The following is a 15,180-nucleotide window of genomic DNA, read 5'->3' on the forward strand; positions in this document are numbered from 1 at the left end:
CACGTCGTCAGGAGGTTGACGGATCCTGTAGGACCTCAGAGTCCTGGTTTAGGTTTTAGTAAAGTGCCACCAGCACTCAGCCTCTTACAGGATCTGTTTATGTTCTCCTCAGATCAATATTCATTTAGTTATTGACTAATTACCTGGATCAAAACTGATCCAGATTCATGTTTAAGAAACTTGGTTCTGCTTCTTCTAGCAATTGTTGGACTCATGTTGTCATGACACTTTATCTCTGCACCATTTATCGCTACAGTCTCAGTTATTGATCATGGAGAATATAAGATGATCTGTGTGATTTTGTTTTTATTTCAGTTTAAACTTTATTTATCTGGCTTCAGTTTATGAAGTGAAAGCATCACCTTCATAATCTAGATCATCACACACTGCAGCTACAGTTATGTTCATAATAATAGCAGTGTGTTTAAAAAGGTGAGTAAACCTCAAAATTCTTCAAATAAATTGTATTTTAATGAACACAAATGCATTGGGGACACTGCACATTCTATTTCAAAGCAAGAAAATTGGAAAAAGTAATTGAATTTGATAATATTTTAGTCAAGAAATATAATGTTCAAAAAAATAGCAGTGTTAACATCTTTCTTTACAAACTCAAAAATGTACTGTATAAACTAATAAATGCTTGAAGATTCAACTTTCCTGAGAATCATAAACTAATATTTAGTTGCATAACCACGGTTTCTGATAACTGCTTCACATCTGTGGTACATGGAGTCGACCAACTTCTGGCACCGGTCAACAGGTATTGCAGCCCAGGAAAATGGTACTATCCTATTCCTCTGCATTTCTTGGTTTTGCCTCATGAACAGCATTTTTTACGTCAGCCCACAAGTTTTGTATGGGATTAAAGTCCGGGGATTGTGCTGGCCACTCCATTACTTGAATTCTGTTTTGTCTGGAACCATGATTTTGCTCGCTTGCTGGTGTGTTTGGGGTCATTGTCTTGTTGAAACACCCATTTCAAGGGCATTTCCTCTTCAGCATACGGCAACATGACTTCTTCCAGTATTCTGATGTACTCAGACTGATCCATGATCCCTGGTATGCGATAAATAGGACCATCACCATAGTATGAGAAATATCCCCATATCATGTTGCTTGCACCACCATGCTTCACCATCTTCACTGTGTACTGTGGCTTGAATTCAGTGTTTGCAGGACGTCTGACAAACTGTCTGTGGCCCTTAGACCCAAAAAGAACAATCTTACTCTCATCAGTCCACAAAATATTACAGCATTTATTTTTAGGCCAGTCCATGTGTTCTTTGGCAAATTGTATCCGCTTCAGCACGTGTATTTTTTTTTAACAATGGGACTTTGCGGGGGCTTCTTGCTGGTTGCTTGGCTTCACATAGACATCGTCTGATTGTTACAGTACTCACAGGCAATCTTAGATCTTCTTTGATCCTCCTGGAGCTGATCATTGGCTGAGCCTTTGCCATTTTGGTTATTCTCCAATCCATTCGAATAGTCGTTTTTCTTTTTCTTCCTCACCTTTCTGGTTTTGGCTGCCATTTTAAAGCGTTTGATATCATTTTAGCTGAACAGCATATCATTTTCTGCACTTCTTTATAGGTTTTCCCCTCTTTTATTAATTTCTTAATCAAAGAACGCACTTCTGAACAGTGTCTTGAACGACCCATTTTACTCTGTTTTTCAAGGACAAATGCACAGCCAGCATATGCAGCATCAGTTGCCTTGATCCTTAAATAATAACACCTATTTTTTTCACATAATCAATGACCTCACTAATTGAACTCGGCACTGCTACTTTTTTGAACACACCCCTTTCAGTAAATGATTCAGTTTCACAGAATCAGCAGCATGCACATCATGCCTGTTGGGTCTGTTGGTTTTCTGTACCTTTACTGAACCTTCTAGAAACTTACTTGCAGTGTAGAAGTTGAAATTCTAACAAAAACAGTGATTTATCTTGCTAGTGATGTGGGACTGCTATTATTTTGAACACAACTGTATGTTTCAATCATTCAACACAAACAGCACAAATGTGAAACTGAATAATGAGAATAATCAAAGACATCAATAAAAACACATTAGAATTGGATTAAAGTCAAAGCCCTGTAGGTGGACACACATGACTTAACTTACCGTATTTTCCGGACTATAAAGCGCACTTAAAAGCCTTTAATTTTCTCAAAAAACAACAGTGCGCCTTATAATCCGGAGCGCCTTATATATGGATTAATTCTGGTTGTGCTGACTGACATTGAAGTGATTTTGTGTGGTACACGGCGCTCACGGCGCTCTGTCAAAATGTTTTAGTACGACTTTGGTAAACTACAAAGCCGCACCGCTTGCAGCATTACGGCTATCGTAGTCAGGAGCGTCGCGGAGTAATACATACTGTGCTTCACCATAATATTAAGGTGTGTGTGTATAAGGACCTATGAGGAGTTATTGTGAATACGCTAATGTTTGATTTAGCGGTATCAGACTGTGTTTTTTTTACGTGTTACAACTGAACAAGGTTGGGAGTTATTGTGAATACGCTCATTAATGTTTGAACAATGTTGAGAGTTATTGTGAACGCGTTTAATAAAGTTTGACTTATCTGACTGTTTTGTTTCGCTTAATGCGCCTTATAGTCCGGTGCGCTTTATATATGAAAAAAGTTAGAAAATAGACCATTCATTGACAGTGCGCTTTATAATCCAGTGCGCCCTATAGTGCGGAAAATACGGTATACTTTATTAACAGCTGAAGGAAAATACACCAGTACTTAGATCTGAAGATAAAGTGTGGGTTTTGATTTATGGTAGACTGAAATATTTTCACATACTGATTAATGAGATTTCACTATTCTATTTATCAGGTTTACCAGATTTGGAAAAATGAACACAAATATTAACATATGAATTACTTTTAAATGTGTTTCCTGTATGTATAAAGAGAATGGAAAAAAATCCAAAATAACAGCTTAATTTCAGGTTCCCATAATTTTGTACACTTAAAAGTATCAGAACCACAGAGTATGGGCTCAAGGTTGCAGACTCACAGGCATACGTAAAAAACAAGGTATTTAATACCAACAGCAGGGTCAGTACATGGGAATCAGTTGGCACTGCAAACAAATCCAGAGGAAAAGGCAAATTCACAGTTAAGGAAAGCTAGGTCAAAAATCACTGAGGCAAACGCTTGTACACAGACAAAGACGAACTGGCACAGAAGACAAGGAGCCCGCAGACTAAATACACTTGGAGGGTGAATGCAATTCGACCCAGGTGCAACACATTAGGGACAGGATTGACAATCACAGGTGCAGGAAACACACAAGGGCATAAAGTGTATCCTAAAGGAGAGGGAAAGGTTAGACATACCAAAATAAAACAGGAAGTGACAAACAATCAACAAAAAACATAAACATGACCTTAACATGTAGGATGACACATGACTGTACCCCCTCTTCTAGGGATGGCCCAGGCTGATCAGGATGAAGATGGTGGAAGTCAGTGATGAGGGAGTGATCCAAAATGTCTTTAGAAGGAACCCAAGACCTCTCCTCTGGTCCATACCCCTCCCAATCAACCATCTACTACCATCCAGGACCGTGCCAACACATTGCTAGAAGGCGTTTCATAATAAAGGCTGGAGCCCCATCAATGACCCAGGGGGGTCTAGAGCAGGGAACCAAGACATTTTCCTTAATCAACTTGCCACAGGAGATGTGAAACATGGGATGAATCCTCCTGGGTCTGGGGAGTTTCAAGTGAACTGCAGACGAGATGACCACCTTGGAGATTGGAAAGGGGCCCACAGACCAGAGAGCCAGCTCCACTCACAGAGGGAAGTCTTTGGCCGACAGCCAGACTTTCTGACCTGGATAGTAGACAGGAGCCAGAGTCCGACAAAGGCTGGCCTGCTTCATATTGTGCTCAGCAGTTCTCAGTAACTGAGCCTCCTGTTTCAGTGTTCGTGTGTTTAGTGAAGTGAGAGGATATTCTCAGTGTGTGCAGGTATCTCGCTGCCTGAACCTGTCTCCTGTCTCTGTGCCTGGCGACCAATTAGATGTCTCCATGCTTCTGTTGGCGTCAGTTCACTATCTCATTCTTTCAATCACTACCCAGAGACCAGGACCACAGATGAGGACTCAAGCAGTGATCCACAGGTGAATCCAGAGCTCCACCTTCAGGATCAGCTCCCTCTGAACCACTTGAAGTACATTTTATGCAGAATAAGCAGAAACACGATGTTATTGGATAATAATTCATTAATTAATGTGTTCATCACTTTGATGTTGCAACTGGTAAGTGTGGAGATACATTTAATGACATTACAAACTGCTGTTATAGTTTGTGTTTTTCCTCTGTTTCCTCTGGAATCAATAGACTAGAGGATAACCATGGTAACTGATTGAAAGGAAAGGACCAGTCAGTCCTCATATGGTTTGCAGCAGCTATGATATGATTTCTGAAGGCTGTTGAGTTGTTTTATAAAACAGATTATTTAGTTTGGATCTCACACACTTGTATCACCAGTGAAGGGTAAAGTTAAGTTTAGTTAGTAAAGTCCACTAAACTAAAGGTTCACTGTCTGTTTAAACTGAACAGAAGGGACACCTTCGCAGTTGAGATTGCAAATGACCAGAAGCCTTTTACTTGATAAATAGTTTCTACAACCTCATAGGTTTCCTCACACCTGTCTCTGAACGCTAATACTTCACCATGAGAGTTCACCATGCAATTGGACTGGATTGGGACTCACCATTCTCTGAAGACATAGCAATGGAGTGGACCAGATGGAGGGAGTTGGTCCAAGATTTACAGGAGCTCCAGATATCATGCACCTACACATCCTTTCCACTACAGGCACTCAAAGAAAATAACTCTTTGTCTTTGCAGATGTGTCAGTGAAAACGATTGCAGCTGTAGACTCAACATTAAGGTGACAGGCTATGAAGAACAAACTGAAGTTGGTTTCATCTTTGGAAAGATGAAGTTGACCCTCCAGTCTGGCCTCAACATCCCAAGACTGGAACTATGTGTGGCTGGAGGTACATCCATTCAGACCTGAATTAAGCTGATATTGGATCAAGATCCAGGCCACCAGCTCTTCTAAGCAGAACGACATGACTTACAGGACCAGCCTTTCTGCAGAATGCATCCTTGAAGCAACCTGAGCCTATCACTGACCCTGCCTCTGACTCTGAGGTTTGTCCTCAGATGGTGACAGGTCTTGTGCATGTTTCTAGAAATTAAGCTTTTGCTTTGAATGCTTCAAGTTCAGCACTCTTGTCACAGCAGTGGCATACCTGATCCATCAGATCACTGCTTCCCCCACTCAGTCCAAGTGTCAGGGGTGGCACATTGTTGTCCTACAGAGGAAGATCTGATGAGAGCCAAAGTGTGCATTATGAAGAGTGTCCGGAATGACTGCTATTCAGAAGAGGGTTAGGGTTATAACCTCTGGATCCAACATCACATCCTCCAGCAGCCTCTGGAAGTTGCAGCCTGCTGTAGACTGTGACAGACTTGAGAGTAGTTGATCGTATAGGTCAGTCAAATATGAGCATGGATGAAACTCACCCCATCATCATTCCTGGGTGGTATCATCTGGCAGATGATGAAGTTGCTGGAATTTGGCCGCATGGAGCAAAACGCTGTATCAACAATATGCATTTTAATTTTGTAACTTGTAGGAAACTGCAGGGAAAGACAGAACATCAACAGATGGCAGACCAAGCAGTTGAACGACTGCAGGTAACACATCCCTTCACCTATGTAGGAGCCGACTTCTTTGGGCTGTGGGATGTTGTTTCATGCTGCACAAGAGGAGGACACCCCATCCCTAAAAGAAGGTGTTCTCATGCAATGAGTAGCTTCATCAATGCCTTAAAAAGATTCTTTGCAGTCAGGGGCCCTATGGTGTGAACTTTGTTGGCACCACCTGAGGCCTGGAGATGGACAAATTCCAGCTTCAATGATGTGGAGAAGAACATGAGCACACAGGGCTGAACCTGGGTGTTTAATCCACCCACGTTTCACATGGGTGGCATGTGGGAATGTATGATTGGCATCAGCCACCGTATTCTGGACTGCAAGCTGCTGACACATGAGGTTCTGATAATACTGTTGGTGGAGGTAATGTCAGTAATGAGCACAGGATCTCTTATCCCAGTATCATGGGAACCAGCATCACCTTTCATCCTCACCCCACCAATCCTCATGATCCTCAAAACCTCCTTCCCCACCAGGAAACTTTGAGAAAGCAAACCTCTTTAAAGAGGAGTGGAAACAAGTTCAAGCCCTGTTGACAGCTTTTGGAACAGGAGGAGGCATGAACATATACACTGTTATGTCCAGCCTAGCATAAAAAGTGACTTCCCCTTTTCCCCAGTCCCAAGGATGTCAAGTGCCAAAACAACAAACAAACCAATCTGTATTTGTACGCTGACTTACCTAAAAGAAAAATGAAATTAAAATACAGGAAATCTTACCTGCCTCCCTAACAAAAGACAGGAGTAAAAGATTCCTCAAAATAAAAAGGTTCTCACTGCTACAGCTACCAGGACTGCATTTTGAGGATCACTCAGATCATCACTTGTTGCTTTTTACACAGAGAGGGATGGAGATGAAAAGTTTTATGATACACAACATGAAACACAACAATGACACTATGCTAAGTGTTAGATTGGATCAGTCAGAGGTGCACTCTGTGATTGGTGGTTACAGTTAGGGGGAGGGGCCTGACAGTGATACAGCCATAGGTGCTTAGTCTCTATGGCTGATGTAATCTGACAACAACCTGTAGTTTGTTATCAAAGCAATGAAATTTGGCCTCACTTGCATGCTCCTGCACACAGCTTCACCACCACAGGAAAGGGAAAAGACCAAACCTTCAAAAGGGGGACACTGTTTTTTTTATTTATCATCACAGAGACCGTATCAGGAAAAGATGGATTAGTGTGGAAGTTGTCAAAGGAGGAAATAAAAGCCTTTGTGTTGTCCTTTTACAGAAGCAATCCTGCTTCTGTTTCCAAAGATGGATTCTTCTTAGTTAATGTGGGATCTTAGAAGATCTGCCCCTGCAAATGTAGTTTGATGTGTTTTTAAATTGGTAGTTCATGTACAAGGACATTTCTAATTTACTTATTCACTTCCTGTGTGAGTCAGATTGTAGTGGAAGTGACACACACAGTTAACCGTTGTCAGCTCTGCAGTTTAAACACTGTTGTTCATTTTCTTGCTGGCGAAAGCAACGTCTGTATGTAAATTTCTGGCAACCCGTGTTAATATAACCAGCAGGTTATTTTGCGTCTTTATTTACAGTAGCTGATGCTATGCTAGGTCTAGGTCAAAGTTCATGAGATTCTCAGTAAACTTCATGAAAATCAACACTTGAGCTGAGGATATTTTCTACAGACTGATGAACAAACTAACTCTGATGTTACAGTTGTAATGAGTTCAGGAACTCACTATTTGTGTGTGTGTGTGTGTGTGTGTGTGTGTGTGAGCGAGCGTGAGAGAGAGAGACAGAGAGAGAGAGCTGATATCAGTTCAGTTTGTTCTTCTCTTTTCACATCTGAGGATCAAACAGTTTGGATCATTTTATTTTTCCAATTAATGTTGATTTTTTTCTTGTTTCACTTTCTCTCAAGGAGTTTGTGTGTGTGTGTGTGTGTGTGTGTGTGTGTGTGTGTGTGTGTCTTATATAAGAGTGTCCCAGCTCTCAGCTGTGATGTTCCTAGGATGACGAATCAAAACCTCATGGAGTAAAATGGAGCTGGATTCTCCCCAGAAACCTCTGCTGCTGTAATCTTCTTGTGAGCAGCTTCATCGTGTTTTAATCACAGTTTCACTAGTGACCTCATTGTCCTTGACACATGACACATAAACTACAGACTTTTGAACAGTCATGTGACCATCCCTGTAACACTGTGTGATTATTATATATAATCAATATGTTCTTTAATGATCAGAATTATTGAGTCATTGATTGTTTATTATTAATTATTGGTGTGACTTCATCAGCTGTGGTGATAATTACATCACTAACACTAATAAATAGAATGACCTGCTTTTACTCTGAAAGGCAGAGGGAACCCCCCCCCAAAAAAAATCAATCAATCAATAAATACTTAATCAATAAAAGTAAATAAACAGAATAAAATCTGAAACATTTTGAATCTAACACCTCATTTTCTCCTCCACCTCCTCCTGCTCCTCTCCTCCTTCTCTTTCTTCTCCCTCCACCTCCTCCTCTCCTGATCTCCTCTGTTGAACCTTATCATTTTGGGATGACACCTCCTCCTGTGGCTGCTCCTCTCATTACTCCTCCTCTCCATCTTTTTACTTTAATGTCCTCCTTTTGTACCTCCTCCTCTCCATCTCCTATAATACCTCCTTTGCACCTCCTCTTCTGTTGCACTCCCCCTCCCTTCCACTTCCACTGAAATAACACCTCCTCTTCATCACCTCCTCTGTCTCTGTCTTCACCTCCTGATCCCCCTTTTTTCTTTCATGTCTCCTCTCTTCTCCCTCTTTCACTTTTAGAATCTTGTCCTCCACCTCCTACTTTTCTCCTTGTAATTGCCTCATCCAACTCTTCTTCACTTTGTCCTCAGCTCCTCCTCACTTCCTCCTCCTTCCTGCACCTCCTTGATTTTCTTCTTCTCCCCTCCTCCCTTCTCCTGTCCCCCTTCCCTTGCTTTGTCTTCCTTCCTCCTCCTCTAAGACCTCCTCTCCAGTTTGACCTTCTTTCTTCTCCCACACCTCCTTGTTCTCCTCTCTTCTGCACCTCCTCCTGTTAGGATGACACCTCCACCCTCTCCTTTCTGTCTCCTGCACATCCCTACCACCACTTTGACCTCCATCTCCTCTCCTCCATTCAATGTTCCACACACCACCACCTCCTCTTGTACACTTCCTCGTCTCCTTCTTCTTCTCTGTAATGTGCCTCCTGTCACTGTGTCTTCCTCCTTTTGTATCTTCTCCTTTCTTGTTTTTTGTCCTCCCCTCCTTCACCTCCTTCTCTCCTCATCTCTTCTCCTTGCATCTCCTTGTTTTCATATCCCTCCATTTTTCTCTAGACCTGCTCACCCCTTAATCTCCTTTTTAGCACCTCCTTTCCTTTCACCCTGCTCTCCCACCCTCACTTTTTCGTCTCTTTTTTCCACCTCCTCTGTACCTCCTGCTTCTGGGAGACCACTCCTCACTCCTCCCCCCTCAGTCTCCCCTCAGCAGCAGCAGGAGGAGCAGCAGTCTTCTCTCCTCTCAGCGGCAGCAGCTTCTCGGTGTTTCGGCGGGGCACAAGGAGTAAACGGAGGAGCGGCAGAGCGATGCTGAGAGCGCGGCAGGATGTCTTTCACCACCTCCTCCTCCCGGTCCCGGACTCTCCGAACCTTCCTCCTCCTGCAGCTCCTCCTGGTGCCACTTTGCCTCCTCCACCCGCAGCCGTGCCACGTCCTGGCGCAGATCGGACACACGGTGCGCGTTGGTGCGCTCCTACCAGCGCAGCCGGCGGCTCGCGTCCAGGTCCAGGCGGCGCTGAACCGCGCCGCTGCCGCGATGAAACGGGACCGGGATCCGTACCCGGACCGGGACCAGGATAACTTCTTGCCATACAACCTGAGCCTGGAGCTGGTGTCCCAGCAGCCGGCAGCCGCGGACCCGGAGTCCCTGTTCCGGTGCGTGTGTCAGGGCGTGGTGGTGCAGGGAGTGTCCGCCGTGCTCGCCTTCCCGCAGAGCCGCGAGGAGCTGCTACAGGTGGACTTCATGGCCTCGTTCCTCGAGATCCCGTTCCTCAGCGTGACCGACCACGGGGAGCCGCTCCGCGTGCAGGTACAAGTCTGATATTTACCTCTAAAACTGCACGTGCGGTCCGGTTGACCCTGGTCTGTCCCGGTCTGTGTGAGGTTTGTGGTTTGACCTTGACCTGTTTGGTGACTAGAGGTTTGTGTCATGGCAGCGGGTTAAACACATGCTGGTTACGGTTCTGTTTCTGTTTCTGTTTCTGTTTCTGGTTCTGGTTCTGGTTTTGGTTCTGGGTTTTGGGTTGAAGCTCAGTAACCTCTCTCTGCTTAAGTTCATTTTTCTGTTTTACCTCTGTATGTTTCTTTGTTCCGGTCTCTGGAGTCTGGATCTGGTGGAGGATCTGGACTCTGGACTCAAAGAAAGACTCAACAATGAGGTCACAGTGAGATGAAAACCTCATATCTCAATCTGTTTGTAAAATGTCCCAGCAGCTGAAATAACAGAGTTCATTTTGGGAGATATGAGTTTTTTAGTGTTTCTCAGGTTTCCCACTCTGTCAGGTTGTTTGTGGTTTGTAAAAGCTCAGTTTGGGGGAGGAGGGCTGAGGCTGCAGAGGATCTGAACATCTGAGACCTGAACGAGGTCCCATTGAGTCTGATCCTGATCCTGAAGCTCATGTGGACTACACAGCAACATCACAGTGTAGAAGGAGACATAACAGTAAAAACCACACAAATGAAATTAGATATTCACTGTCTGACTCCAGATCAGTTTGGCTGCGCTGAGCTCTGAGGTTTTCACCTGTAGCTGCCACATGGTTGAACTGATGTTTGTCCTCAGACTGAACTCTGCTGCTGTCAGCGTTGGTTCTACATTGATGTTTTGTTGGTTTTAAGTTCAAGTTAGAACATCTGGTTTTGACATCAACCTGATTTTCATTTCCAACCAAAATGTAATGTCTGTTGACGTCAGAGCTGTTGGGCCAATGTTTTTCTGATGTTACACTTTTGTCTGGTCCAGGTCTGTAGTGGACTAGTTTCAGACAGAACAAAAAGTAAATATGCACACTGTAAAACTTCAGACAGGAATCATCTCTTCTTGTTCATTTAAAATAAGAAACACAAGGTTGTGACTTTAAATGAAAAGTTGAATGAATGAACTGCTGAAAATCACTGAACTCATTAAATTAAGTTTTTAAAGAAACAAATCTAGACTTAGACTGATTGACAGACTTCCCGGCATGCATTGCTAGAGAGTTAAAACTCTCCAGTAGTTTGAAGAATGAAGGAAACCTGGTGTGTCCTACACCACCTTACAGTGTTGGATTAGTTAACATCGAAGTTTGTTAAACTTGTTTCCTTCAGTGAATCTGACTCAGTTTTTCAGTTCATCACAGTTTTGAAGCAGCAGATCATTTACAATGATTCACAGTGTGAACAGGTTCAAACACCATCAGACTGTTTTCCACTGTTCAAACATCCAATAACTGCAACACCTGGAAACAGGCCTGGTCTCCCCTGTTCCCTCCTCCTCCTCCAGTTAGTCTCAGTTTCAGTCAGACTCTAAAATCAAACCAGGTGATCAGCATCTTTTTATTTTATCATATTTAATTTTTTCCCTTTGTACCTCTATGACCCAGAAAGTGTGAGCACTTCCTGCTGGGGGCTTTCAGAGTAAAAGCCTGAGTGTGTATTGATGAGATTATCTTTGCAGGGTGTTTCATTTCACGCTGAAAACAATCCAGTTAAATCTGCAGCAGGATTTCAGGGGTTTCCTTGCTTTAATCTTGTCCTTCATGGTTCAACAACACAGAATATTATTCCTTCAGATTCAGTCAGGTGTCAGCAGGACCAGGACCATGACTCTGCAGAGTCTGAAGATCCAGGCTCTCAGCTGGGTCCTCAGAAGTGTGACGGGTCTGGAGGCCCCTCTTTGTTCATACTGACAGTCAAACATGTCCTCTTCTTCATCCCTGTCCGTCTGTGGAGGTGACATGAGCCTCATGCATGTTTCACAACGACTGAGATTTATACAACAAAAGTACGTGCACACAGCTTCAGGAATCTGTGCATAGATCAGTGTGAGTATTCACATCGAACAAGGACAGGTTAGTCCCTGATAAATGACGCCCCCTGGTGACCGATCAGCTGTCACAGGGTCTTTCAGGCTGAGCCCAAATGCCAATTAGAGGCTTTGTCAGATTCACATTCACCTGATCGATTGTACTGTTTCAGGTCCCGTGTGGCAGATGTGACCACCAGTATGATTGATTTTATTGTCAGGTATTGATAATACAATGACACAGTGATGCAGGATTTCAAATGTTTTAAAAATCCTCTACAAGCATTGAATGATGAAGGAAACATGATTTTTGTCAGACGTGAACCATCAGCCTCAGATGACTCGTGTTCATACATCACCCTTTCACAGGTGGACAGTCACTGAGATACTTTATATTTTACAGAGAAACTTCTCTTCATCTGTTACTCTGATGATCACAAATGTTGAATTAGTTCAGTCACTTACTTGACCAGCTGAGTGCGTTACATCTGATAGTACTTCTTTTCTTTTACTGTAGTATTGTAGAGTATTTTTACACAGTAGCATTACTGCTCTGGTGCTTTTTCCACCACTGACTACTGAGCTGATGATTGATTGATTTTCTGATCATGTATTAGTTTAGTGGATCTGTGATAAATGTCAGAGGATCTGTATTGTTTGGACTGGACTGGACTGTCCTCTCATCTACTGGTCAGTCTCATGCTGTTTGACAGGACCGAGGAGACTGTTGACTCATTATTATTGTTCTGTCAGATGTGACTGTCAAACTGCAACAAGGTTTCTGTCTGCCAGTTTCGGTGACAGGGCAGTGATCAGGTCTAACCCTGACCCTAACCTGGGAGACGGAACTCAGGGTTTAATGTGTCTGCTTCACAAACAGAAACAGTTTGGACTTTGTCTCTTTTTCTGTTCTTGTTGTTAAAAAGTGAAACTGTCTAACCAACAAAATCAATCAATTTATTGATCATCATGTTAACATCTAATAGGCTCAGTCAGTGGAAACACATACTGCTGTCTTCATGTCTCATCTTCAGTCTAACATCAGGTCAAGGGCTGGACCAATGTCTTGTTTTACACACATTTCCTACCAGGTCACTCAGGTAAACCCCTCCCTGCTCCATCTATGACACCTGATCATCATCCTCTCATTAATCAGGAGGGATCCAAAAATACTTATTCATTCATGAGCCAAGAACAAATTATTTAGTAAATCGGAAAAATCTACTTTGCATCAAAGACAGAAAATGTCTAACAGTGATGGCCTGACAAAGTTAATCTGACTAAATCTTTTTCTCAAACAAAAAAGACACTTAAGCAAACTGTAAACAATAGATCCAATCAGTTAATTAATATTCGACCTGAAAGCTGCAGCTGATTAAATATCTGAGCTTCTCCTCAGCTGATCCACTGTTGCCTGCCATCTGGACTCTGGACTCCTGCCTGTGTTTTTGTGGATGTGTTTTCCTGTGTGGACATTACTCTGTGGTGTTGGCCCTCACCAGCCTGTAAGTATTTGTTTCAATTACTCACTGCATCTGAACATTCAGATCTTTCAATGACTGGACCTTCATCAGTTTCATTGTCACGTCTGGTTTCAAACAGTCCTGTAAACCTCAGGTCTTCAGTGACCCTGCACATGTTTTAGAGGAAAACATGAAACTGGAGTGGCATGATGATGATGATGGTGATGATGATGTGAAACCCATGAAGCTCTAAAACAAAGATCAGCAAAGAAACTCAGTTCTGTTGTCAGACCTGTGATGGTCCAACATGGTTTTAGTGTTTATTTATTACATGCCATTTATCATGTGTCATTTATCACGTGTCATTTATCACATGTATCATTTTTTATGTGTGTCATTTATCACATGTTGTTTATCGTGTCATTTATCACGTGTCCATTATCACGTGTCATTTATCACGTAATTTATCTTGTGTGTCATTTATCATATGACATTTATCATGTCCTTTATCATATGTCGTTTATCATGTCATCTATCATGTGTCGTTTATCATGTGTTGTTTAACTCATGTCATTTGTCACCTGTCATATATCACATAATTTATCTTGTGTCATTTAACATGTCATATATCACATATCATTTATCATGTGTGTCATTGATCACGTGTCATTTATCTCATTGTCATTTATCATGTCATTGGTCACATGTGTCATTTATGTCATTGTCATTTATCATGTCATTAGTCACATATGTCATTTATCACGTGTGTCATTTATCTCGTGTCATTCATCACGTCATTCATCACCTGTCAACGTGTGTCATTCATCTTTTGTGTCATTTATAAAATGTTGTTTATCACATAATTTGTCACGTGTGTCATTTATCACGTGTATCGTTTACCACGTCGTTTATCTCATGTCATTTATCACATGTATCGTTTACTGCGTCATTTATCTCGTCATTTATCACGTTTGTCATTTATCGTGTGTCATTTATCACGTCATTCATCACCTGTCAACTGTATGTGTCATTTATCACGTAATTTATCTTGTGTATCATTTATCACATGTGTCATTTGTCATGTGTCATTTATCTCATGTTATTTATCACGTGTCATTTGTCACATGACATTTATTTCACCTGTCATTCATCACCTGTTTCACTGTGTGTCACTCATGAACGTGAAGCTGTTTGATGTGATAAATTCACACGTGAACGTAGCTTTTGTAATGAATAAAGAAAACTTCATGTCTGATGTTTGAGGTTAAATTCCTCCACTTTCAGGCAACAGAATAAAACAAATCAATAAGTGATTGTTTATCTCACACAATGTCATGTTTACATGTACAGACACAACAGCACCTGAGACATGAGGACGATTGATGACCTGTGTGTTTGTGTGTTCAGGTTAAAGTTGGATGACAAACAGTCAGCGATCAGAGGAGGATTATCACTGTGTCACAGGATGAAGCAGCAGAGTCACAGTGAATCCTTAGACTGCTGTCGGCATCACCTTCAGGGGAGGGGGGAGGGGGGAGGGAGGAGGGAGGTCTTTTCTCCCCATGGCCTAGTTTCAGAGCGACAGAAGCTTCAGGCTGTAGCAGATTAAACTCTGGGGGGTTTGGGGGTGTGTAGAGTTTTAATGTGAAGCAGAGGGGTGGAGGCAGAGGGGTGGAAGCAGACAGGTGGAGACAGAAAGGTGGGAGCAGAGAGTTGGAGACAGAAGGGTGGAGGCAGACAGGTGGAGGCAGAGGTGGAAGCAGACAGGTCATTAATACCAGCCCAGAAATACAAGCCCAAGCGCAAACAGTACAGACTAGAAATTAACGCGTTCCAGTCAGTCTCTCTGTGGGGGTTGTGTGTCTCTGACTGGTTTTAATGCGTGGCGATGTGTTTGCTGGTTCAGGGTTCAGAGTAATGAGAGC

At 42.6% G+C, this 15,180-nt stretch overlaps 1 protein-coding gene across 3 annotated transcripts; it reads left to right on the top strand.

The window, feature by feature from the left end:
* The first annotated feature begins 2,650 nt into the window (after positions 1-2,650).
* LOC139615030 (glutamate receptor ionotropic, NMDA 3B-like) lies at positions 2,651-14,565 on the top strand. 3 transcript variants are annotated; one of them, XM_071472811.1, is made up of 4 exons: positions 7,435-7,801; positions 8,532-9,818; positions 13,192-13,297; positions 13,395-14,565. In XM_071472811.1, exons 2-4 carry the CDS (start codon positions 9,336-9,338, stop codon positions 13,400-13,402), a joined length of 597 nt encoding a protein of 198 aa, XP_071328912.1. In that variant the 5' UTR covers positions 7,435-7,801; positions 8,532-9,335; the 3' UTR covers positions 13,403-14,565. The 3 variants fall into 3 exon arrangements, with proteins under 3 accessions (XP_071328911.1, XP_071328912.1, XP_071328910.1); XM_071472810.1 differs by lacking the exon at positions 7,435-7,801 and adding an exon at positions 2,651-4,147 and having other exon boundaries at positions 13,192-14,565; XM_071472809.1 differs by having other exon boundaries at positions 13,192-14,565.
* The last annotated feature ends 615 nt before the right edge of the window (positions 14,566-15,180 follow it).

Source organism: Trachinotus anak, unplaced genomic scaffold, assembly GCF_046630095.1.
Source record: "Trachinotus anak isolate AG129_WGS33_773 ecotype Australia unplaced genomic scaffold, CSIRO_AGI_Tana_v1 ptg000040l, whole genome shotgun sequence".
Lineage (NCBI taxonomy): Eukaryota > Metazoa > Chordata > Actinopteri > Carangiformes > Carangidae > Trachinotus > Trachinotus anak.